At 38.2% G+C, this 26,164-nt stretch overlaps 1 protein-coding gene across 1 annotated transcript; it reads right to left on the reverse strand.

Moving 5' to 3' along the window:
- Positions 1 to 18,677: 18,677 nt before the first annotated feature.
- On the reverse strand, positions 18,678 to 25,804 carry LOC310868634 (aquaporin-8-like; the record flags this gene model as incomplete). The annotated part of the gene is made up of 5 exons (XM_083779091.1): positions 18,678 to 18,723; positions 19,042 to 19,176; positions 21,531 to 21,745; positions 22,181 to 22,307; positions 25,542 to 25,804. 5 exons carry the CDS (start codon positions 25,802 to 25,804, stop codon positions 18,678 to 18,680), a joined length of 786 nt encoding a protein of 261 aa, XP_083635217.1.
- Between the last annotated feature and the right edge of the window lie 360 nt (positions 25,805 to 26,164).

The raw sequence follows: 26,164 nt of genomic DNA on the forward strand, positions 1-26,164 counted from the left end.
TTAAATGTTTTTTTCAAAATTTAAAAAAACGATGGGCTATAACCCATGTTTTTGAAATTTTGATTTTTTTTCAAATCCTCAAAAATGATGAAAAATGGCGTGCTATAGTATGCCGTACGGTAGGGGCTGTAGCCCATGTTCAGAAATGATGAAAAACGAGGTAAAAAAAAAAAATCAAATTTTCAAAAAACGATGGGCTATAACCCATATTTTTTGAAATTTTGATTTTTTTTCCAAATCCTCAAAAATGATGAAAAACGGCGTGCTATAGTATGCCGTACGGTAGGGGCTATAGCCCATGTTCAAAAATGATGAAAAACGAGGTTAAAAAAAAAATCTAAATTTCAAAAAACGATGGGCTATAACCCATGTTTTTGAAATTTTGAATTTTTTTCAAATCCTCAAAAATGATGAAAAATGGCGTGGTATAGTATGCCGTACGGTAGGTGCTATAGCCCATGTTCAAAAATGATGAAAAACGAGGTTAATTTTTTTTTCAAAATTTCAAAAAACGATGGGCTATAACCCATGTTTTATTTTATTTTGAATTTTTTTCAAATCCTCAAAAATGATGAAAAACGGCGTGCTATAGTATGCCGTACGGTAGGGGCTATAGCCCATGTTCAAAAATGATGAAAAACGAGGTTAAATATTTTTTTCAAAATTTCAAAAAACGATGGGCTATAACCCATGTTTTTTGAAATTTTGAATTTTTTTCAAATCCTCAAAAATGATGAAAAACGGCGTGCTATAGTATGCCGTACGGTAGGGGCTATAGCCCATGTTCAAAAATGATGAAAAACGAGGTTAAAAAAAAAATCAAAATTTCTAAAAACGATGGGCTAAAACCCATGTTTTTTTTAATTTTGATTTTTTTTCAAATCCTCAAAAATGATGAAAAACGGCGTGCTATAGTATGCCGTACGGTAGGGGGTATAGCCCATGTTCAAAAATGATGAAAAACGAGGTTAAAAAGAAAATTTCAAAATTTCAAAAAACGATGGGTTATAACCCATGTTTTTTGAAATTTTGATTTTTTTTTAAATCCTCAAAAATGATGAAAAACGGCGTGCTATAGTATGCCGTACGGTAGGGGCTATAGCCCATGTTCAAAAATGATGAAAAACGAGTTTAATTTTTTTTTTTTTTTTTCAAAAAACGATGGGCTATAACCCATGTTTTTTGACATTTTGAATTTTTTTTCAAATCCTCAAAAATGATGAAAAACGGCGTGCTATAGTATGCCGTACGGTAGGGGCTATAGCCCATGTTCAAAAATGATGAAAAACGAGGTTAAAAAAAATCAAAATTTAAAAAAACGATGGGCTATAACCCATGTTTTTTTAATTTAGATTTTTTTTTCAAATCCTCAAAAATGTAGAAAAACGGCATGCTATAGTATGCCGTACGGTAGGGGCTATAGCCCATGATGAAAAACGAGGTAAATATTTTTTTTTCAAAATTTCAAAAAACGATGGGCTATAACCCATGTTTTTGAAATTTTGATTTTTTTTCAAATCCTCAAAAATGATGAAAAATGGCGTGCTATAGTATGCCGTACGGTAGGTGCTATAGCCCATGTTCAAAAATGATGAAAAACTAGGTTATTTTTTTTTTCAAAATTTCAAAAAACGATGGGCTATTACCCATGTTTGTTTTTTTTTTGTTTTTTTTTAAATCCTCAAAGATGATGAAAAACGACGTGCTATAGTATGCCGTACGGTAGGGGCTATAGCCCATGTTCAAAAATGATGAAAAACGAGTAAAAAAATAATAATCAAAATTTCAAAAAACGATGGGCTATAACCCATGTTTTTTTTTATTTTGAATTTTTTTCAAATCCTCAAAAATGATGAAAAACGGCGTGCTATAGTATGCCGTACGGTAGGGGCTGTAGCCCATGTTCAGAAATGATGAAAAACGAGGTTAAAAAAAAAATCAAAATTTCAAAAAACGATGGGCTATAACCCATATTTTTTGAAATTTTGATTTTTTTTTCAAATCCTCAAAAATGATGAAAAACGGCGTGCTATAGTATGCCGTACGGTAGGGGCTATAGCCCATGTTCAAAAATGATGAAAAACAAGGTTAAAAAAAAAATCTAAATTTCAAAAAACGATGGGCTATAACCCATGTTTTTGAAATTTAGATTTTTTTTCAAATCCTCAAAAATGATGAAAAACGGCGTGCTATAGTATGCCGTACGGTAGGGGCTATAGCCCATGTTCAAAAATGATGAAAAACGAGGTAAATATTTTTTTTTCAAAATTTCAAAAAACGATGGGCTATAACCCATGTTTTTGAAATTTTGATTTTTTTTTTCAAATCCTCAAAAATTATGAAAAATGGCGTGCTATAGTATGCCGTACGGTAGGGGCTATAGCCCATGTTCAAAAATGATGAAAAACGAGGTAAATATGTTTTTTTCAAAATTTCAAAAAACGATGGGCTATAACCCATGTTTTTGAAATTTTGAATTTTTTTCAAATCCTCAAAAATGATGAAAAATGGCGTGCTATAGTATGCCGTACGGTAGGTGCTATAGCCCATGTTCAAAAATGATGAAAAACGAGGTTAATTTTTTTTTCAAAATTTCAAAAAACGATGGGCTATAACCCATGTTTTATTTTATTTTGAATTTTTTTCAAATCCTCAAAAATGATGAAAAACGGCGTGCTATAGTATGCCGTACGGTAGGGGCTATAGCCCATGTTCAAAAATGATGAAAAACGAGGTTAAATATTTTTTTCAAAATTTCAAAAAACGATGGGCTATAACCCATGTTTTTTGAAATTTTGAATTTTTTTCAAATCCTCAAAAATGATGAAAAACGGCGTGCTATAGTATGCCGTACGGTAGGGGCTATAGCCCATGTTCAAAAATGATGAAAAACGAGGTTAAAAAAAAAATCAAAATTTCTAAAAACGATGGGCTAAAACCCATGTTTTTTTTAATTTTGATTTTTTTTTCAAATCCTCAAAAATGATGAAAAACGGCGTGCTATAGTATGCCGTACGGTAGGGGGTATAGCCCATGTTCAAAAATGATGAAAAACGAGGTTAAAAAGAAAATTTCAAAATTTCAAAAAACGATGGGTTATAACCCATGTTTTTTGAAATTTTGATTTTTTTTTAAATCCTCAAAAATGATGAAAAACGGCGTGCTATAGTATGCCGTACGGTAGGGGCTATAGCCCATGTTCAAAAATGATGAAAAACGAGTTTAATTTTTTTTTTTTTTTTCAAAAAACGATGGGCTATAACCCATGTTTTTTGACATTTTGAATTTTTTTCAAATCCTCAAAAATGATGAAAAACGGCGTGCTATAGTATGCCGTACGGTAGGGGCTATAGCCCATGTTCAAAAATGATGAAAAACGAGGTTAAAAAAAATCAAAATTTAAAAAAACGATGGGCTATAACCCATGTTTTTTTAATTTAGATTTTTTTTTCAAATCCTCAAAAATGATGAAAAACGGCATGCTATAGTATGCCGTACGGTAGGGGCTATAGCCCATGATGAAAAACGAGGTAAATATTTTTTTTTCAAAATTTCAAAAAACGATGGGCTATAACCCATGCTTTTGAAATTTTGAATTTTTTTAAAATCCTCAAAAATGATGAAAAATGGCGTGCTATAGTATGCCGTACGGTAGGTGCTATAGCCCATGTTCAAAAATGATGAAAAACGAGGTTAATTTTTTTTTCAAATTTTCAAAAAACGATGGGCTATTACCCATGTTTGTTTTTTTTTTGTTTTTTTTTAAATCCTCAAAGATGATGAAAAACGACGTGCTATAGTATGCCGTACGGTAGGGGCTATAGCCCATGTTCAAAAATGATGAAAAACGAGTAAAAAAATAATAATCAAAATTTCAAAAAACGATGGGCTATAACCCATGTTTTTTTTAATTTTGAATTTTTTTCAAATCCTCAAAAATGATGAAAAACGGCGTGCTATAGTATGCCGTACGGTAGGGGCTATAGCCCATGTTCAAAAATGATGAAAAACGAGGTTAAAAAAAATAATTAAAGTTTCAAAAAACGATGGGCTATAACCCATGTTTTTGAAATTTAGATTTTTTTTCAAATCCTCAAAAATGATGAAAAACGGCGTGCTATAGTATGCCGTATGGTAGGGGCTATAGCCCATGTTCAAAAATGATGAAAAACGAGGTTAAAAAGAAAATTTCAAAATTTCAAAAAACGATGGGTTATAACCCATGTTTTTTGAAATTTTGATTTTTTTTCAAATCCTCAAAAATGATGAAAAACGGCGTGCTATAGTATGCCGTACGGTAGGGGCTATAGCCCATGTTCAAAAATGATGAAAAACGAGGTTAAAAAAAAAATCAAAATTTCAAAAAACGATGGGCTATAACCCATGTTTTTTGAATTTTGATTTTTTTTTTTTATCCTCAAAAATGATGAAAAACGGCATGCTATAGTATGCCGTACGGTAGGGGCTATAGCCCATGTTCAAAAATGATGAAAAACGAGGTTAAAAAAAATCTAAATTTCAAAAAACGATGGGCTATAACCCATGTTTTTTAAATTTTTGAATTTCTTCAAATCCTCAAAAATGATGAAAAACGGCGTGCTATAGTATGCCGTACGGTAGGGGCTATAGCCCATGTTCAAAAATGATGAAAAACGAGGTTAATTTTTTTTTCCAAAATTTCAAAAAACGATGGGCTATAACCCATGTTTTTTGAAATTTTGATTTTTTTTCAAATCCTCAAAAATGATGAAAAACGGCGTGCTATAGTATGCCGTACGGTAGGGGCTATAGCCCATGTTCAAAAATGATGAAAAACGAGGTAAAAAAAAAAAATCTAAATTTCAAAAAACGATGGGCTATAACCCATGTTTTTGAAATTTAGATTTTTTTTTCAAATCCTCAAAAATGATGAAAAACGACGTGCTATAGTATGCCGTACGGTAGGGGCTATAGCCCATGTTCAAAAATGATGAAAAACGAGGTTAAATGTTTTTTTCAAAATTTCAAAAAACGATGGGCTATAACCCATGTTTTTGAATTTTTGAATATTTTTCAAATCCTCAAAAATGATGAAAAACGGCGTGCTATAGTATGCCGTACGGTAGGGGCTATAGCCCATGTTCAAAAATGATGAAAAACGAGGTAAAAAAAAAAACGATGGGCTATAACCCATGTTTTTTGAATTTTGATTTTTTTTTTTTATCCTCAAAAATGATGAAAAACGGCATGCTATAGTATGCCGTACGGTAGGGGCTATAGCCCATGTTCAAAAATGATGAAAAACGAGGTTAAAAAAAATCTAAATTTCAAAAAACGATGGGCTATAACCCATGTTTTTTAAATTTTTGAATTTCTTCAAATCCTCAAAAATGATGAAAAACGGCGTGCTATAGTATGCCGTACGGTAGGGGCTATAGCCCATGTTCAAAAATGATGAAAAACGAGGTAAAAAAAAAAAATCTAAATTTCAAAAAACGATGGGCTATAACCCATGTTTTTGAAATTTAGATTTTTTTTTCAAATCCTCAAAAATGATGAAAAACTACGTGCTATAGTATGCCGTACGGTAGGGGCTATAGCCCATGTTCAAAAATGATGAAAAACGAGGTTAAATGTTTTTTTCAAAATTTCAAAAAACGATGGGCTATAACCCATGTTTTTGAATTTTTGAATATTTTTCAAATCCTCAAAAATGATGAAAAACGGCGTGCTATAGTATGCCGTACGGTAGGGGCTATAGCCCATGTTCAAAAATGATGAAAAACTAGTTTAATTTTATTTATTTTAATTTAAAAAAACGATGGGCTATAACCCATGTTTTTTGACACTTTGAATTTTTTTCAAATCCTCAAAAATGATGAAAAACGGCGTGCTATAGTATGCCGTACGGTAGGGGCTATAGCCCATGTTCAAAAATGATGAAAAACGAGGTTAAAAAAAAATCTAAATTAAAAAAAACGATGGGCTATAACCCATGTTTTTTGAATTTTGATTTTTTTTTCAAATCCTCAAAAATGATGAAAAACGGCATGCTATAGTATGCCGTACGGTAGGGGCTATAGCCCATGTTCAAAAATGATGAAAAACGAGGTTAAAAAAAAATCTAAATTTCAAAAAACGATGGGCTATAACCCATGTTTTTGAAATTTTTGAATTTCTTCAAATCCTCAAAAATGATGAAAAACGGCGTGCTATAGTATGCCGTACGGTAGGGGCTATAGCCCATGTTCAAAAATGATGAAAAACGAGGTTAATTTTTTTTTTCAAAATTTCAAAAAACGATGGGCTATAACCCATGTTTTTTGAAATTTAGATTTTTTTTCAAATCCTCAAAAATGATGAAAAACGGCATGCTATAGTATGCCGTACGGTAGGGGCTATAGCCCATGTTCAAAAATGATGAAAAACGAGGTTAAAAAAAATCTAAATTTCAAAAAACGATGGGCTATAACCCATGTTTTTTAAATTTTTGAATTTCTTCAAATCCTCAAAAATGATGAAAAACGGCGTGCTATAGTATGCCGTACGGTAGGGGCTATAGCCCATGTTCAAAAATGATGAAAAACGAGGTTAATTTTTTTTTTCAAAATTTCAAAAAACGATGGGCTATAACCCATGTTTTTTGAAATTTTGATTTTTTTTCAAATCCTCAAAAATGATGAAAAACGGCGTGCTATAGTATGCCGTACGGTAGGGGCTATAGCCCATGTTCAAAAATGATGAAAAACGAGGTAAAAAAAAAAAATCTAAATTTCAAAAAACGATGGGCTATAACCCATGTTTTTTAAATTTAGATTTTTTTTTCAAATCCTCAAAAATGATGAAAAACGACGTGCTATAGTATGCCGTACGGTAGGGGCTATAGCCCATGTTCAAAAATGATGAAAAACGAGGTTAAATGTTTTTTTCAAAATTTCAAAAAACGATGGGCTATAACCCATGTTTTTGAATTTTTGAATATTTTTCAAATCCTCAAAAATGATGAAAAACGGCGTGCTATAGTATGCCGTACGGTAGGGGCTATAGCCCATGTTCAAAAATGATGAAAAACGAGGTTAAAAAAAAAATTAAATTTTCAAAAAACGATGGGCTATAACCCATGTTTTTGAAATTTTGATTTTTTTTCAAATCCTCAAAAATGATGAAAAACGGCGTGCTATAGTATGCCGTACGGTAGGGGCTATAGCCCATGTTCAAAAATGATGAAAAACGAGGTTAAAAAGAAAATTTCAAAATTTCAAAAAACGATGGGTTATAACCCATGTTTTTTGAAATTTTGATTTTTTTTCAAATCCTCAAAAATGATGAAAAACGGCGTGCTATAGTATGCCGTACGGTAGGGGCTATAGCCCATGTTCAAAAATGATGAAAAACTAGTTTAAATTTATTTTTTTTAATTTCAAAAAACGATGGGCTATAACCCATGTTTTTTGACATTTTGAATTTTTTTCAAATCCTCAAAAATGATGAAAAACGGCGTGCTATAGTATGCCGTACGGTAGGGGCTATAGCCCATGTTAAAAAATGATGAAAAACTAGTTTAATTTTATTTATTTTAATTTAAAAAAACGATGGGCTATAACCCATGTTTTTTGACACTTTGAATTTTTTTCAAATCCTCAAAAATGATGAAAAACGGCGTGCTATAGTATGCCGTACGGTAGGGGCTATAGCCCATGTTCAAAAATGATGAAAAACGAGGTTAAAAAAAAATCTAAATTTAAAAAAACGATGGGCTATAACCCATGTTTTTTTAATTTTGATTTTTTTTTCAAATCCTCAAAAATGATGAAAAACGGCATGCTATAGTATGCCGTACGGTAGGGGCTATAGCCCATGTTCAAAAATGATGAAAAACGAGGTTAAAAAAAATCTAAATTTCAAAAAACGATGGGCTATAACCCATGTTTTTTAAATTTTTGAATTTCTTCAAATCCTCAAAAATGATGAAAAACGGCGTGCTATAGTATGCCGTACGGTAGGGGCTATAGCCCATGTTCAAAAATGATGAAAAACGAGGTTAATTTTTTTTTTCAAAATTTCAAAAAACGATGGGCTATAACCCATGTTTTTTGAAATTTTGATTTTTTTTCAAATCCTCAAAAATGATGAAAAACGGCGTGCTATAGTATGCCGTACGGTAGGGGCTATAGCCCATGTTCAAAAATGATGAAAAACGAGGTAAAAAAAAAAAATCTAAATTTCAAAAAACGATGGGCTATAACCCATGTTTTTGAAATTTAGATTTTTTTTTCAAATCCTCAAAAATGATGAAAAACGACGTGCTATAGTATGCCGTACGGTAGGGGCTATAGCCCATGTTCAAAAATGATGAAAAACGAGGTTAAATGTTTTTTTCAAAATTTCAAAAAACGATGGGCTATAACCCATGTTTTTGAATTTTTGAATATTTTTCAAATCCTCAAAAATGATGAAAAACGGCGTGCTATAGTATGCCGTACGGTAGGGGCTATAGCCCATGTTCAAAAATGATGAAAAACAAGGTTAAAAAAAAAATTAAATTTTCAAAAAACGATGGGCTATAACCCATGTTTTTGAAATTTTGATTTTTTTTCAAATCCTCAAAAATGATGAAAAACGGCGTGCTATAGTATGCCGTACGGTAGGGGCTATAGCCCATGTTCAAAAATGATGAAAAACGAGGTTAAAAAGAAAATTTCAAAATTTCAAAAAACGATGGGTTATAACCCATGTTTTTTGAAATTTTGATTTTTTTTCAAATCCTCAAAAATGATGAAAAACGGCGTGCTATAGTATGCCGTACGGTAGGGGCTATAGCCCATGTTCAAAAATGATGAAAAACTAGTTTAATTTTTTTTTTTTTAATTTCAAAAAACGATGGGCTATAACCCATGTTTTTTGACATTTTGAATTTTTTTCAAATCCTCAAAAATGATGAAAAACGGCGTGCTATAGTATGCCGTACGGTAGGGGCTATAGCCCATGTTAAAAAATGATGAAAAACTAGTTTAATTTTATTTATTTTAATTTAAAAAAACGATGGGCTATAACCCATGTTTTTTGACACTTTGAATTTTTTTCAAATCCTCAAAAATGATGAAAAACGGCGTGCTATAGTATGCCGTACGGTAGGGGCTATAGCCCATGTTCAAAAATGATGAAAAACGAGGTTAAAAAAAAATCTAAATTTAAAAAAACGATGGGCTATAACCCATGTTTTTTTTATTTTGATTTTTTTTTCAAATCCTCAAAAATGATGAAAAACGGCATGCTATAGTATGCCGTACGGTAGGGGCTATAGCCCATGTTCAAAAATGATGAAAAACGAGGTTAAAAAAAAATCTAAATTTCAAAAAACCATGGGCTATAACCCATGTTTTTTAAATTTTTGAATTTCTTCAAATCCTCAAAAATGATGAAAAACGGCGTGCTATAGTATGCCGTACGGTAGGGGCTATAGCCCATGTTCAAAAATGATGAAAAACGAGGTTAATTTTTTTTTTCAAAATTTCAAAAAACGATGGGCTATAACCCATGTTTTTTGAAATTTTGATTTTTTTTTCAAATCCTCAAAAATGATGAAAAACGGCGTGCTATAGTATGCCGTACGGTAGGGGCTATAGCCCATGTTCAAAAATGATGAAAAACGAGGTAAAAAAAAATAATCTAAATTTCAAAAAACGATGGGCTATAACCCATGTTTTTGAAATTTAGATTTTTTTTTCAAATCCTCAAAAATGATGAAAAACTACGTGCTATAGTATGCCGTACGGTAGGGGCTATAGCCCATGTTCAAAAATGATGAAAAACGAGGTTAAATGTTTTTTTCAAAATTTCAAAAAACGATGGGCTATAACCCATGTTTTTGAATTTTTGAATATTTTTCAAATCCTCAAAAATGATGAAAAACGGCGTGCTATAGTATGCCGTACGGTAGGGGCTATAGCCCATGTTCAAAAATGATGAAAAACGAGGTTAAAAAAAAAATTAAATTTTCAAAAAACGATGGGCTATAACCCATGTTTTTGAAATTTTGATTTTTTTTCAAATCCTCAAAAATGATGAAAAACGGCGTGCTATAGTATGCCGTACGGTAGGGGCTATAGCCCATGTTCAAAAATGATGAAAAACGAGGTTAAAAAGAAAATTTCAAAATTTCAAAAAACGATGGGTTATAACCCATGTTTTTTGAAATTTTGATTTTTTTTCAAATCCTCAAAAATGATGAAAAACGGCGTGCTATAGTATGCCGTACGGTAGGGGCTATAGCCCATGTTCAAAAATGATGAAAAACTAGTTTAATTTTTTTTTTTTTTATTTCAAAAAACGATGGGCTATAACCCATGTTTTTTGACATTTTGAATTTTTTTCAAATCCTCAAAAATGATGAAAAACGGCGTGCTATAGTATGCCGTACGGTAGGGGCTATAGCCCATGTTAAAAAATGATGAAAAACTAGTTTAATCTTTTTTTTCAAATTTTCAAAAAACGATGGGCTATAACCCATGTTTTTTGAAAATGTTATTTTTTTTCAAATCCTCAAAAATGATTAAAAAAAACGGTGTGCTATAGTATGCCGTACGGTAGGGGCTATAGCCCATGGTTTTATAGTTTCATAGTATGCAAACACAGTAAAGAACCTGGGGGTTATCATCTATGAAAAGGCAACAGAATGAGCAGAAAATAAAAGTGAACCATGTAAATACAACAAATTGAGCAGAGCACTGCAGGGAGTCGAACCCCATTCCGGTAAACCAGAAGTACCACAACCAGTGCCTTAGTTTTTGTTTTGTTGTACGAGGTCCATTCGTTGAAATGTAAATTTTGCATTTCAACAGTAAAGTAATTTCACAATTTACATTGTAGGCAATAATTAATAACGATATGGCACCAGGCCAAAGCCATGGGGAGAGTGTGTGTGAGTCAGTTTGTTAACAGCTAATCTCCAGCACCATTAACCCGGTCGATGCCAAATTTTGTACACACACTCCCTGGATGCCAACGATGAACCTCTGCCCCAAATTTTCCAGAACGGCCTGTTATAGCGCCACACATTTTTTATGCCCTCCGAGACAATGGACTTTAGCCTTTCGCTTTTCTGCGATTTAACCTTTTTTCAAATCCTCAACAATGATGAAGAATCGCGCACTATAGCGTGCCACTTAATTACCTTGACCAATATCAATGACCTTGAGCAGTATAAATGACCTTCAATAAGACTAGTAAATTACCTTGACCAGTATAAATGACCTTGACAAGTACAAATGACCTTGACCAGTATAAATGACCTTCACCAGTATAAATGACCGTGACCAGTATATGACTGTGACCAGTATAAATGACCTTCATGAGACTAGTAAATTACCTTGACCAGTATAAATGACCTTCATAAGACTAGTAAATGACCTTGACCAGTATAAATGACCTTGACCAGTATGCGGTCCGTGACCATGGACTATAGCCTTTTGCTTTTCCTTGATTTTCACCTTTTTTTTAAATCCTCAACAATGATGTATTCCTGTCTCTCCAGCTCTTTAATACATAGAAAAGGAACATTAAGCTATTTATGAGCTTAATGTTCCAGTTCTAATTGTGTCTGTTACATTACAATTGCACTGAACACACACTATAGCAATGATTACTGTCACACTATAGAACTAATTAACACCGTTACTGAACACACACTCTATACTATAGTCTATAGCAATGATTACTGTCACAATATAGAACTATTTAACACAGTTACTGAACACACACTATAGCAATCATTACTGTCACAATATAGAGCTATTTAACACTGTTACTGAACACACTCTATAGCAATGATTAGTCACAATATAGAGCTATTTAAAACAGTTACTGAACACACTCTATAGCAATGATTACTGTCACAATATATAGCTATTTAACACAGTTACTGAACACACTCTATAGCAATGATTACTGTCACAATATAGAGCTATTTAACACAGTTACTGAACACACTCTATAGCAATGATTACTGTCACAATATAGAATAATTTAAGTTAGGTAACCAAATGGACCCCAATAGTAGATCTTTACACTCAATAGTTTAATTGTTGTAAAGCATCTGCTTAATTAAAAAAAAACCCTGACACAATTAGAGAATGTAGAAGATTGCTACTTTTGATCCTTTGTACAATGCTGATGATTATCATTACTGTAGTGGGGTGGTTAGTGACTGTACAATGCTGATGATGTATTACTGTAGTGGGGTGGTTAGTGACTGTACAATGCTGATGATGTATTACTGTAGTGGGGTGGTTAGTGACTGTACAATGCTGATGATGTATTACTGTATTACTGTAGTGGGGTGGTTAGTGACTGTACAATGCTGATGATGTATTACTGTATTACTGTAGTGGGGTGGTTAGTGACTGTACAATGCTGATGATGTATTACTGTATTACTGTAGTGGGGTGGTTAGTGACTGTACAATGCTGATGATGTATTACTGTAGTGGGGTGGTTAGTGACTGTACAATGCTGATGATGTATTACTGTAGTGGGGTGGTTAGTGACTGTACAATGCTGATGATGTATTACTGTATTACTGTAGTGGGGTGGTTAGTGACTGTACAATGCTGATGATGTATTACTGTAGTGGGGTGGTTAGTGACTGTACAATGCTGATGATGCATTACTGTATTACTGTAGTGGGGTGGTTAGTGACTGTACAATGCTGATGATGTATTACTGTATTACTGTAGTGGGGTGGTTAGTGACTGTACAATGCTGATGATGTATTACTGTATTACTGTAGTGGGGTGGTTAGTGACTGTACAATGCTGATGATGTATTACTGTAGTGGGGGGGTTAGTGACTGCTTTGTTAACATGAGTGCCCGGGATCGTTTCCCGCCAATTCCACAGAAGGTTTGTCCTTTTTAACCTACCAAACAATACTCTTTTCACCTCTTGTCGATTATTTATTCAGTATTTGAGCCACGGACCACCATTTGAGGCCATTTAGCCTCTCAGACCCATTTGAGCCACGGACCACCATTTGACGACATTTAGCCTCTCAGACCCATCTGAGCCACGGACCACCATTTGATGACATTTAGCCTCTCAGACACATTTGAGCCACGGACCACCATTTGAGGCCATTTAGCCTCTCAGACCCATTTGAGCCACGGACCACCATTTGAGGCCATAGACCACCATTTGATGACATTTAGCCTCTCAGACCCATTTGAGCCACGGACCACCATTTGATGACATTTAGCCTCTCAGACACATTTGAGCCACGGACCACCATTTGAGGCCATTTAGCCTCTCAGACCCATTTGAGCCACGGACCACCATTTGATGACATTTAGCCTCTCAGACCCATTTGAGCCACGGACCACCATTTGATGACATTTAGCCTCTCAGACACATTTGAGCCACGGACCACCATTGTGAGAGTCTTATACTGTCATAGGTTAAAGCTCTATTGTGCTAAAGGATGCTCGTTTAACAGATTAAATGTAATCAGCAGGGCGCAGCAGGGAATCGAACCCCATCCCAGTAAACCAGGAGCTCCATGCCTGTGCCAAAGTGCTTAGTTTGCGATGCAACGCAAAAACCTACCCTAGGAGTAGGAGCCCTACCCTGCCAGCCCTACCCTACCAGCAGCAAAGAATACAAAAACAGATACTTACCGTGAACCATCACGTTCTTCTGCAGATGACGGGCGGTGTCCACAAGTTAGGTGAAATGGTGAAATGACGGAACCGGCCGAAATTGTGGCAGTCGACGCAAAAGACGCAACAGCAGGCAGCCCGACGCGACGCAACCGCAGGGAGCCGGAACGCAAACGCAAACGAGAGCAACACCATCAGTACCCTGCAGAACCACACCATCAGTACCCTGCAGAACCACACCATCAGTACACTGCAGAACCACACCAGCGACAGCAAAGGACAATAAACAAGATTTGTACTCACTGCGCAGCAAGCAGCTCTTCCCAGCAGCAGCTATAGCGTACAGTTCCTACCTCAATGTCTTGTGCAGGGAGGGGGGCATCGGACTGGGACACTTCACACGGGCTCCAGGGTGGGGGTCCTCGGAAGACTAAATTGGTGGGGCTGTGGGGCCCACGGAGATGGCTCGTCTCAGGGCCCAGTGCTGCCTACACCACTGGTCTCGTGACTCTGAAGAGAAAAGATAAGTGTCATTAGTGTTATGAAGATGAAGTGTTGTGTTTAACCAAATGGACCCTTAGAGCTCTGAGAGTGTACACATGGAACCAAATGGACCCTGTCCATTTGTACACCGTCTCAAGAGTTAAGAGATCTTGAAATGCAAGAGTTTGAAAGCCATTGTGGAAAAAGACACTATGAGCCATATTGGAACAGTTACCTTAACGCTTGTTATAAAACACAACTCCTCAGTGGCATTCATTCACAGATTCAAGTTCCCCAAACAGAATCATTTCAAACAAATAAAAATAAAAATAAACTATTAAATGAGTAAAGAGTTTGATGTGATCAGTATCAAATCTTTAATCATTTTTCTATTAACAGTTTATATCATTACATGCATGCTTTTAGAAAATAAAATTCAAGGTATTTCATAATATATATAACGAGAGAGAGAGAGAGAGAGAGAGAGAGAGAGAAAATACACCAATGTTAATTAATAAACCAAAAGGTCAAACATAAATCACGAATCAAAAACTTTCAATATAAACAAACAGTTAACCTGTTGATCCAAGTTAAGACACCAAGCCTATATAACTCACCAAAGAGTAACCAAGGACTGTCACAGTGAACAGGAACCTCCTGCTGCTGCTGCCATGCTAAACATTTCAGCCATCTTGCATGAGGTGGGAGTGAGGAGAGTAGGAAGTGATGTCACCTTTATACTGCCTTGATTGACAGTTGACATGGGTTGCCATTTGCGGGTTGCCATGTTGGCTGTGTTACATAAAGGTTTAAGTTTAACATTTAGTTACCTTCTTGCTACAGACAGACGGTGTGTAACTTGTTGCTACAGACAGACCAAACACACACCAGGAAGAATACATGTTTTTAGCTATTTCAAGTAACACTATTGTGTTGTTTTCTCTGAATCTTAAACCAGAATGCATGCTATGTTTTAGAGTACGACTTAAACTTTGATTTGGGCGGACGCACACAAGCACACACAAACACAAACACACACACACATGCACACACACACCTGCACTGTGCATTTCAGTTGCAAAGCTATTAATAGCTGATTTTCGTTTTGTTGAGAACTGGAGATTTTCATCATCTGTGGTGAAATTCTCCACGTCTCAACAAAACGAAAATCAACATCTCAACATGTAATGGTTATCTTTATATGGCTGCATTGAGAGCAGTAGAGCAACACAATACTCGGGAATCCCCAGTCCATAGGCGGCGGGTGCGTTTTACCTTTGGGTAGGCTATAGAATTGCGTTGGGGGGGGGGGGGGGACTCTCGCGGCCGAGTGAAGCGAGGCCGCCGCCGCGGATTTATTTATTTCCCAGATGGTCTAAAAATGAGTTATTTAGCATACTTTTACCAATGAATTAGCCTATACACAGACAACGACTTTTGGACGTATTTTTCTCAAGTCTCGAGTCAGTCAGTCAGAGTAGATTACCCGGCGGTGTTGCTGCCCCTCCGAGAGTCGCGGCTCATGGCTCTTGAAAGACGGCACAGAGACAGCAGTCACTCCGCTGAACGTGTCAGTGTTGCTGCAGTGGTGTGAACTGTGAACCGTGCGGACATTGACTGGTGGTGCTGAGTTCTGACAGCCACTCACTCTTGCTGTTTCCCAAAACAAACCAGCGCGCGCTACTCTTTGCTACAAAGCGACTGGAAGGACGAGGTTTACAGACATACCAATAGTAGTCAATCATATGCTGATTAGGCCAGTTGCTGTATCGTGTATAGCCTATCCGATCAGCGATCACCAGGGGGCAGCGACAACACACACACACACGCACACACAATAGCCTTCTATAATGCTGCGCACATATATTATATATATTAAAAAAAATACCCAGCAAAATTTTTGGGAAGGCTAAGCCTTCCCTAGCCTTACGCACCCGCCGCCTATGCCCCAGTCCCACATGCGAGTCGGTCTGTTCCCCATGTGTTGCACTATGCATCACCGGTGATGCATGCTGCATCACTGGTGAGGTCTCAACGCTCGAGTGAAGGTTGGTGTAGTTGTCTCGAACCCGGAGCCTCGAGTTGAATTTCGCATTTCTGGATTCGAGGGAAAGCAAACTAATGTGGCGCTGTCACTTTTATACTCTTCCTGGTGAGAATTCCGAGCATCTGATTGGTGCGTTCGTTCATTGCACTGCATGTTGCCAGGTTAGAAATAAGCAACCAGAGCCATGTAAGCAACCAGGTCTATATGGGTACTTTATTATTATAATTAGCATACATTTATTGGCTATTTGGGAAAATAGCCGATCTACAACGCTCACATTAACGTGTCGTATCGCATTGACTCTGGGCCTGGCACATTTTCAGATGGGGGTCGGTGGACAAATCCATTAATTAATGAATTAGTTAATTTGGGGGTTCCCATCGGTCCATGACATGAAAATGTTTGAGAACGACTGGATTACACAACAAGCCCGCACAAGCAACTACACTAGTTTAAAAAAATAAATGGATAAACAGCAAACCAGCAATATTTACAGCAACTTAAAACAAAACAAAACAATAAAAGCAGCTTATAATAAGTGGACATGGCAACACTGATTTATTTCTTCATAAGGAGCTGGTAGCTCATTGGTGATTTGGTGCCACCGTGTGGTGGGGGTTGGTAATACACCCTTTCTTTCCTTGCTGCCTGAGTCAGTTTCATCTTCTTTCTGATGCCTTTCTTTAATCTGATTTGTTTATAACGATACAAAGATAAGATGACAAACAAAATAAGACATAAATATACATATGGCTACAAACAGAGCCTGGGGAGACAATATGGATCTGTTGGAACAAATTTAAATACATTTTAGATAAGTTAAGCAACATTTCTTTGCTTTGCTGGACCTCATGCCATACACACACATCAGTCATCAGTCAATGATAACTAATTAATAACTAATTACGGGAGAGAGAGGGTAGAGTTAAAAGCGGGTAAAACTCCAGACCAGTGTCGTTTGATGAGTTTATTAATTAAAAAAAATACAACCATTAAAAAAACAAACACACAGATACTACTGCGAGGAGCATCTGGGTTGACTTGAGTCAAAACGCGCACACATACTGTATGAATTTGAATTCAATGTCCAGAGCAAGTTGAGTCTCTTATGTATGTCAATCCATGTATTAACCACAAGCTGCTTGTTTCCTTCCACAAAGATAACAAAAACTCACTCGATATAAAATAACCTTTGAACGCCAACAGCAACATTATAGCACCATAGAATACATAAGAGTCTTAATGTACTGTAACATATATAACATTATGTTATGCACTCGTGATTCTATTACATTATGTCCTTTATGGGCGGCGGTGGCTCAGGGGTAGAGTGCCTGGATGGTAACCGTAAGGTTGCCAGTTCGAACCCGGGCTCCCCCAGAGTTACTGTCGAAGTGTCCTTGAGCAAGACACTGAACCCCTAATTGCTCCCGATGTGCTAGTTGGTGCCTTGCATGGTTTCCGCTGCCATCGGTGTGTGAATGTGTGTGTGAATGGGTGAATGTAATGCACAATCTCTGTAAAGCGCCTTGGATAAAGGCGCTATATAAATGCACCATTTACATAAATGCACCATTTTATTATTATTAAGATCATTTTTTTCTTTGATGTCTTTATTGATAGGACAGTAAGTAGACTGACAGGAAAGGGAGAGAGAGAGATGGGAAGGAGTGACGTGACGTGCAGCAAAGGTCATCGGGATCGGGGTTCGAACCCGCGGCACGCTGTCAGGATGGCATTGCAGCCTAGGGTGCCCGGACCACCACGCCGGCGGGCTCAGGCCAGCTTTTATCACATTTAAGTTGTTCAAGAAAACCGTTATTACATTCATGAACCATTATTACGAATACCGGACTACTCACCCCGGTGCGTGCCCGTTTTCCTCCTGGAATTCCCCCCAGTGAGGGGGATAACTTTGTAATATGCTATTGGCTGTTTGTATTCTTTTTGGAAAAATATAAAAAGATACTCCTGTAGAAAGGCTATATTATTTTACTTATATTGACCCTATAAACAATTTAGTATATGTAAGGTTTTGCCCCCTCAAATGGTACCTCGTCAGATAATCCCCACATATCCTACAACAACTTCTGTGAACAGACTTCACTGTAGTAGCTTTTCATACATTATATTTGTACTTAGGCTGTTCTGCTGTCATGAAAGTTTATAGTTAGAGAAATTCAAAGTCCAGCCGTCTGCTGTCCAGCCTCTCCCACCCCTCACTGGGGAGAATTCTGGGAGGAAAACAGAAACGGGGCGAGTCTTCTTGTTACCATTATTACAGCATACGCTTTACATACCACAGCATCACCAAAACGTAACATGACAAAAACCACAAAAAAGATGGATCTCTCTGTTGATAGTGTTAAAATATAAATATTTTTTTTCTTATATAATAAAAATACAGAAGAATATATAGACGTGCAACAGAACAACATAAAGGGTTATTTTTTTTTGTAGAAAGCGTACATTTTGATACAGTAAGTCATCTTCACGTCTCTCTCACGTTGACATGGTTTCATGGTTTGAGGAGGAGTCTGGTCTCTCTGTCTCCAAGGAGAAGTCTAGGAGAAGAGACACATTTAAGAACATGCATTGATATGAATTTATTATGCATCTGTAATTCAGTGGTGATGGAACCGATTCAGGTTCCATATCCTGGGTCATACCAAGGACTGTCTAAAGAGGACAAGACACGAAGACCGTAAGGGCGCCGCCATGTTGCTCACATGGTGCTCAATTTTCAATTCAATTCAAGTGTGTGTGTGTGTGTGTGTGTGTGTGTGTGTGTGTGTGTGTGTGTGTGTGTGTGTGTGTGCGTGCGTGCGTGCGTGCGTGCGTGCGTGCGTGCGTGCGTGCGTGTGTGCGTGCGTGGCACCTACCGGACCAGTGCGGCCGCCAGCAGGCCTCCCCCGATGGGCCCCACCCAGTACACCCAGTGGTAGGTCCAGTAGTTTGACACCAGCGCCGGACCGAAGGCTCTGGCCGGGTTCAGACACGTCCCAGAGACGTCCCCGCTGTGTGTATAGGAACAGAACACCACAACGCAGCTGCACTGTTAACCCATTCTGACCTGAGATCAGATTCATACGAGGTTTCCACTGCAGGACACACACTGGTCTGATGAACCCATTCTGACCTGAGATCAGATTCTAAAAAAATGTCAGTCTATTTTTCAAAAATAGCAGACCTACAAGCTCGTATCGCGCCACTCGGTGGCGCACTATGAGCTTGTAGATCTGCTATTTTTCAATAGCTAAAGCATAACATGATGCTAACACCAAAATGGGTGCCCGCCCAGAATGGGTTCATTTTGAAACTTATAATGGATACAATTCCAGTTAGTTTTATATAGTCCTATTTTGGTCACCTATACTTTTAGTTTGAGTCCAGTTTTAGACCGTTTTGACTTTAATAGACTGTCGCATTAAATGCCTGATTCGGCTGCATGCCAAAAACAGCCGCTCTACGAGCTCACAACGCGTCACTGCTTGTAGATCGGATATTACCGGAGCGTGACCCAAGCATCAGCATGACATTGAATGGATCTTTTCTTCACTAGTTGCTCCCTAACATTCTTTGTCTAGTTTATATTGGCACAATTGACATTATTTAGTCAATAATGTTAGTCATCGACGTAATGTACTCATTATTTAGTTATGAATGCAAAGTAAATGTAGGCCTACGTCAGAATTGTACTAGGCCTACTATAGCAAAGAACTCAGTTACATTACTGTACACTATAGTGGTGACTGTTTACATGTGATAAGATCTCTATAGTTGTGTGGGAAAGGTGCATAGAATAATGTCAATGAGAAATTCCCAAACGAGGCCAGCCAGGGCGCCACCATAATGACTATGATACTTAAAACTTATCACGTTTTCCATCTTATCTTCATGGTCTGGAGTCGTTTGTGACTCCGGCAAACATGACATCCTACACCGTGAGATACAGATCTCTATGATTTCCAAACGCCATGTTTGAGATCAGGCGCATGATAAAATATAATAATAAATACAAGTCTTTCTCACAGAGCAACAGCGATAAGACATTCAATATTATCTCGTCATCTTAAAGTATATAGAGGGAAGAAAACATATTTGGAAACAAACATATTTGGAATAGCGAAGATTATTTGTAATGGTAACACATTCAAGTTTCTGATGAACACCAAAATAATTGATCAATGAAGTCCTCATTTCAGCTAAAATGCCATACTTGAGAAAACATTTGTTTTCTTTTTTTGTTTGTTATTTACTAAACTTGCAAAATTGCATACTGTACGTATAAGTCATTATGAGGCTTGGAGCGTTTGTTTTAATATTATTTCCCCACATTCTCTGTCTCTTCCTGGTATTTAACCCATTCTGACCGGGCACCCATTTTGGTGTCAGCATCATGTTATGCTTTAGCTATTGAAAAATAGCAGATCTACAAGCTCGTATTGCTTGTAGGTCTGCTATTTTTGAATAATCGAAGAACGACTGACATTTTTAGAATCTGATCTCAGGTCAGAATGGGTTCATCAGACCAGTGTGTGTCCAGTGGAAACCTCATATGAATCTGATCTCATGTCAGAATGGGTTAAACAGAGCAAAGCGTTTCAGTTTTTTTTTGCAGACGCTGCAAGTTGAAGCCGCGCGCGGCGTGCGTCATTTCCATCCACCAGCTGTTTTAAAGACCAGGAAAGGGAGACGCCTGGACTAGGCGTTTTCCTGCCGCCTCTTGATGCCGTTATATGTCTGAATGTACCGCTATCTGCCACTTATACATATAAAATATATAGAGGCTCTCCTGGACGTTCCGGCTACCCAGCTTGTCACCATGGGTGACCGACCGGGCTTTCTCGGCCTGCGTGCAGCTAAGCTGTGGAATGCCTTACCGGAGGCCCTATAAGACACATCACCCTATACTGAGTTCTTTTAACCTATTCTAAAAATGTCTTCTACATCCTGACAGTTTTCCATTCTGACCTGAGATCAGATTCTAAAAATGTCTTCTACATCCTGACAGTTTTCCATTCTGCCCTGAGATCAGATTCTAAAAAATGTCTTCTACATCCTGACAGTTTTCCATTCTGACCTGAGATCAGATTAAAAAAAATGTCTTCTCTGTCAGTCGCCCTTCGATTTTTCAAAAATAGCAGACCTACAAGCTCGTAGCGCGTAGCATTGTTGTAGAAAGTGCTTTTATTATTATTATTATTATTATTCTCGGCACCCCAAAATGCACCACGGAATGCGCCCAAATTCCGTCCTCAAATTTTGGAGGACATTTACTGATAATATAAAATATAAAATATAAAATATAAAATATAAAATATAAAATATAAAATATAAAATATAAAATATAAAATATAAAATATAATACCCTGCCAGGACGTTGATGATGACGGTGCAGCCCACCAGGAAGGGCACCAGGGGGCTCCTGGTCTTGGGGTTCAGGGCCCCCAGCAGCACCACCATGGTGACCAGACAGGTCATGAACACCTCCCCGAAGAGAGCGCCCCCTAGCTGGCTCTCGGACTGCAGCAGGTCAAAGGACGCCCCCTGGGCCTTGGCGTAGTTCTCCCTGCTGGTCATCGCCTGCGTGCGTGCGTGCGGGACGGCGGAGGACAATTAGGTCAAAGGTCAAAGTGTTGTCGTTTTTGGCAGCAAATTCTCTATTTTAGTTTTAGTCTTATAGTCTCTTGAATAGTTTTCATTTAGTTTTAGTCAAATTTTTAGTCACCCGGGGATGTTTTAGTGTTAGTCTAGTTTTAGTCGGCTAAATCTCATCAGATTTTAGTCGACTAAATCGACAGTTGATTTAGTCGAACAAAATGTATTTTGGCGGGCCTTGACTGTTTTTTTTCACTTTCTGAAAATAGCCGATCTACAAGCTCGCGCTGCGACACGCTGTGAGCTTGTAGATCGGCTATTTTCAGCAATAGCTCTACAATACCACAAAACTTTAGATTTGAGATTGAGAAACCTTATATACACGTATATATAATAATAATAACAGAGAGATGGTCTCACCTTCGACATAGCTGCTCCAATCACCCCTCCCCCCAGCTGACAGGCCAGGTACGGGACCACCAGGTTTAACTCCATGCCCCCGCACAGGTAGATGGCCAGGGTGAAGGGGGGGTTGAAATGGGAGCCGCTGCATTTGGGGAGGGGAGGGGGGTTCAAGGGTTAAGCGTTTTATGGACTGTTGTTTTTACACACATGCACTGCTATCAGCCGGCAGTGTGACTTCAATGGGAGCAATCAGTTCAGGATTAGAGATATATAGGCTTGTTGCTCGTCATTATCTTCCTCCTTAATAACCGTGTTTAACCCTTGGTTCTCAAAGTGGGTTTGAGAACCAACCCCCCCCCCCCCCCCCCCCAGGGGTCATGCAATCTTCTGGTAGATTAGTTAATATAGCAAAGATAATAATAAATAATTCACTTTAAGCCCCATATATACATCAACTATTTGAAACCGTCATGGGTTAACCGTCATGCTAGGCTAGCCGTCAGGCTAGGCTAACCGTCATGCTAGGCTAACCGTCATGCTGGGCACCTGAGCTGCCAAGCCAGCCGGACGGCGTGCCGTGGGTTTCGCTAACCCGTCGCTTGACCGCCTTTGCCGCTTGTCACTCCCAATCCCCCCCCCCCCCAGTCGCTGGCTGTCTACTGTTCCCTATCAATAAAGGCATAAAAAGCCATAAACAAATATAAAAAAGAAAAAAAGAAAGAAAGAAAATAGCCTGGTATTTAAAAACACAAAAATCTTGAGCAATTGATAAAAAAGGTTTATCGAGTATAGGCCTACTATAGATGAATAACAGTTTTAAGTCCACACTAATTATTAGAGATGTCCCGACACTGTATCGGTGTTGGAAAAGTATCGGGTCATATCAGTGTCGGTGAATATGCCGGGCTAACCACCGATCCGATACAGGAGTACGGTTAAATAAAATGTTGGGGCATGTGATGTGGAGTTTGCTTTCGAGTTGCCCCAAACTGCAAGAGCACATTTGAGTGAGGAGTCCGCTATAAACACAACACAAGATATATAGCTATAAACACTATTCCCGGTCTGTGGACTTCAAAAGAATTATTCTAAATGATATATTTTTCTTTTTGTATTATAATTATTATATATTATTCTCTGGTATCGGTATTCGGTATCGGTTAACACAGAAATTGTGATCGGATCGTTAACATGGACATCCCTACATAATGTATAAATGATGGATAAGGGGTCAGGACAACTAGGCCTTATGTATATATATATAATTTATATTTTGACTTATTTGTCTATTCGTCTATAGTAGCCTACTATATAGTAGTCTATAGTAGTTACTAGTTACTATAGTTAAATGTATATATATAGACCAGTGGCGTGCACAGATAGACACTAGGGGGTGCCCTTTTGGCAATTTTGCTCTTGGAAAAGAAAAATCACACACGTGTGAACTGAGTGGTGCAATTCCCCCCCCCCCCCCCCCCCTCTCTCTCTCTCTCTCTCTCTCTCTCTCACTCTCTCTCATTAGAGTCACTACCCCTCTCACTGTTTCTGGCGCCCCCTACTGCTATTATTAAGTCACATACTCACACAGACAGACACACACAAACAAACAAACAAACAAACAAACAGGTACGAGGACATTGCAAGCTGGTTGTAGGAGTGGTTGCACCACTCAAAAAAAAGTTTTCTTATTTTTTCTTAATTTGCAGTGTGTGGACCATGCGGTGACATTGATCAAATCTTGATAAAAACGCTTCTACTATATTATTTAGGCCCCCACAATCTAAAGCTATGTTTCTATGTCAGTGGTTCTTCGATAAAAATAATAAATAGCAGACCTACAAGCTCGTAGCGCGCCACTCGGTGGCGCGCTATGAGCTTGTAGATTGTAGATTGTAGGAGCCCACAGTGTGAAAGTGTTCCTTTTTGAGGTTTACAATTTGGGAGTCCTTGAGTTGACATTATTGGAACGGTCGGACATTCACTGGTGTTAAACACACCAGTGGCATAGCTTCAAAAGAAAATATTCTCTCACAATGTGAAATATGTTGCGACGAGATGCAGCACAGTAGCATGATGTCAGAAGGCTGAGAATGTTTTCTTCTGTGTTTTTTTTTTTTTTTTTTACGATGTCTTCCCTCATTACCTTATCTATACCAGCGACATTTTAACTATCCATGTATACGTCAGACTGGCCTGCGAGGAAAGTTTATGTGTGGACCACATTTAACATGGAAAAGGCAATTCAAAGCGCTTTACACCACTTACTCCATTATATTTAATATGACCAGGTCCACTCCTATTTCCCTCTATACACCAAATCTGACAGCAAGCTCAAAGGCATCGCAACGTCACACACTGTTGAGCTTGTAGATCTGCTATTTTCACCACCCACCCACAATCAATAAATGACTCTACAGCAGGGCTCAAATGAATGAATTGCTCAGTTCAACTTCCTCTCACTTTGCATACTCTCATAAAGGGAACGCAACACGAACAAGAAAGGAGAGTTTAACCCATTTTGGTGTTGGCACTATGTTATGCTTTAGCTTAGCTATTGAAAAATAGCAGATCTACAAGCTCATAGCGCGCCACCAAGTGGCGCGCTTTTTTATTATCGAAGAACGACTGACACAGAAACATATAGCTTTTTCAGAAAACTGTCAGGACGTAGAAGACATTTTTTAGAATCTGATCTCAGGTCAGAATGGAAAACTGTCAGGATGTATAGAAGACATTTTTTAGAATCTGATCTCAGGTCAGAACGGAAAACTGTCAGGACGTATAAAGACATTTTTTTAGAATCTGATCTCAGGTCAAAATGGAAAACTGTCAGGACGTATAGAAGACATTTTTTAGAATCTGATCTCAGGTCAGAATGGAAAACTGTCAGGACGTATAGAAGACATTTTTTAGAATCTGATCTCAGGTCAGAATGGAAAACTGTCAGGACGTATAGAAGACATTTTTTAGAATCTGATCTCGGGTCAGAATGGAAAACTGTCAGGACGTATAGAAGACATTTTTTAGAATCTGATCTCAGGTCAGAATGGAAAACTGTCAGGACGTATAGAAGAATTTTTTTAGAATCTGATCTTAGGTCAGAACGGGTTTAACCCATTCTGAATGGGAACCCATTTTGGTGTTAGCATCATGTTATGCTTTAGCTATTTAAAAATAGCAGATCTACAAGCTCATAGCGCGCCACCGAGTGGCGCGCTACGAGCTTGTAGGTCTGCTATTTTTGAAAAATCAAAGAACGACTGACATTTTTAGAATCTGATCTCAGGTCAGAATGGGTTCATCAGACCAGTGTGTGTCCAGTGGAAACCTCGTATGAATCTGATCTCAGGTCAGAACGGTTAATAATTCCCCTCACCTGATCTCGGCCATGCAGGCCACCAGGACGGCCACGGCCAGGCCGTGGACCAGCGCCGGCTGCAGCCGGCCGGTCGCCGCCGCGTCGTTCTCGATGACCGACACGCAGCCGACGAACACGAAGAACGTGGTGCCCAGCAGCTCCGCCAGGCACGGCTGGAACACGCGCTCAAACCTGTTGGGAGGAGGAGGCCGACGAGACGACGACATCCCCCTGGACTCCTCCATCATGTCCGCCAGCATCTCCATCTTCTGCTCGGCCATTTTGTTATTCTGTCGGGTTTACGCGCTATAGACTAGACTATAGAGAGAGGTGGTTGTGGTTGTATTCTGTTGTTTAGACACAGCTGTGTCTGGTTGTTGTTGTTGTTGTTGTTGTTGCAGCCGTGAGGATGGAACTCTTAGTGATCCTGTCCTGAGCCGTCGCGTCCAGATATCTGCACGCTCTGCAGTGCCGACACTAGGCTTGAACTTTGGTATCTTTGGCGGGAGGAGGAGGAGGCAGGCCGTTAGGAAATGTTGCACCCAATGACTGACCTGCTGCGAAATGAACCTTCTAGCCTCTCTCTCTCTCTCTCTCTCTCTCTCTCTCTCTCATTAATCTAAGATAGTTTGACCATCATC

Source organism: Protomyctophum parallelum (genome assembly GCF_964188405.1).
Source record: "Protomyctophum parallelum genome assembly, chromosome: 13".
NCBI lineage: Eukaryota > Metazoa > Chordata > Actinopteri > Myctophiformes > Myctophidae > Protomyctophum > Protomyctophum parallelum.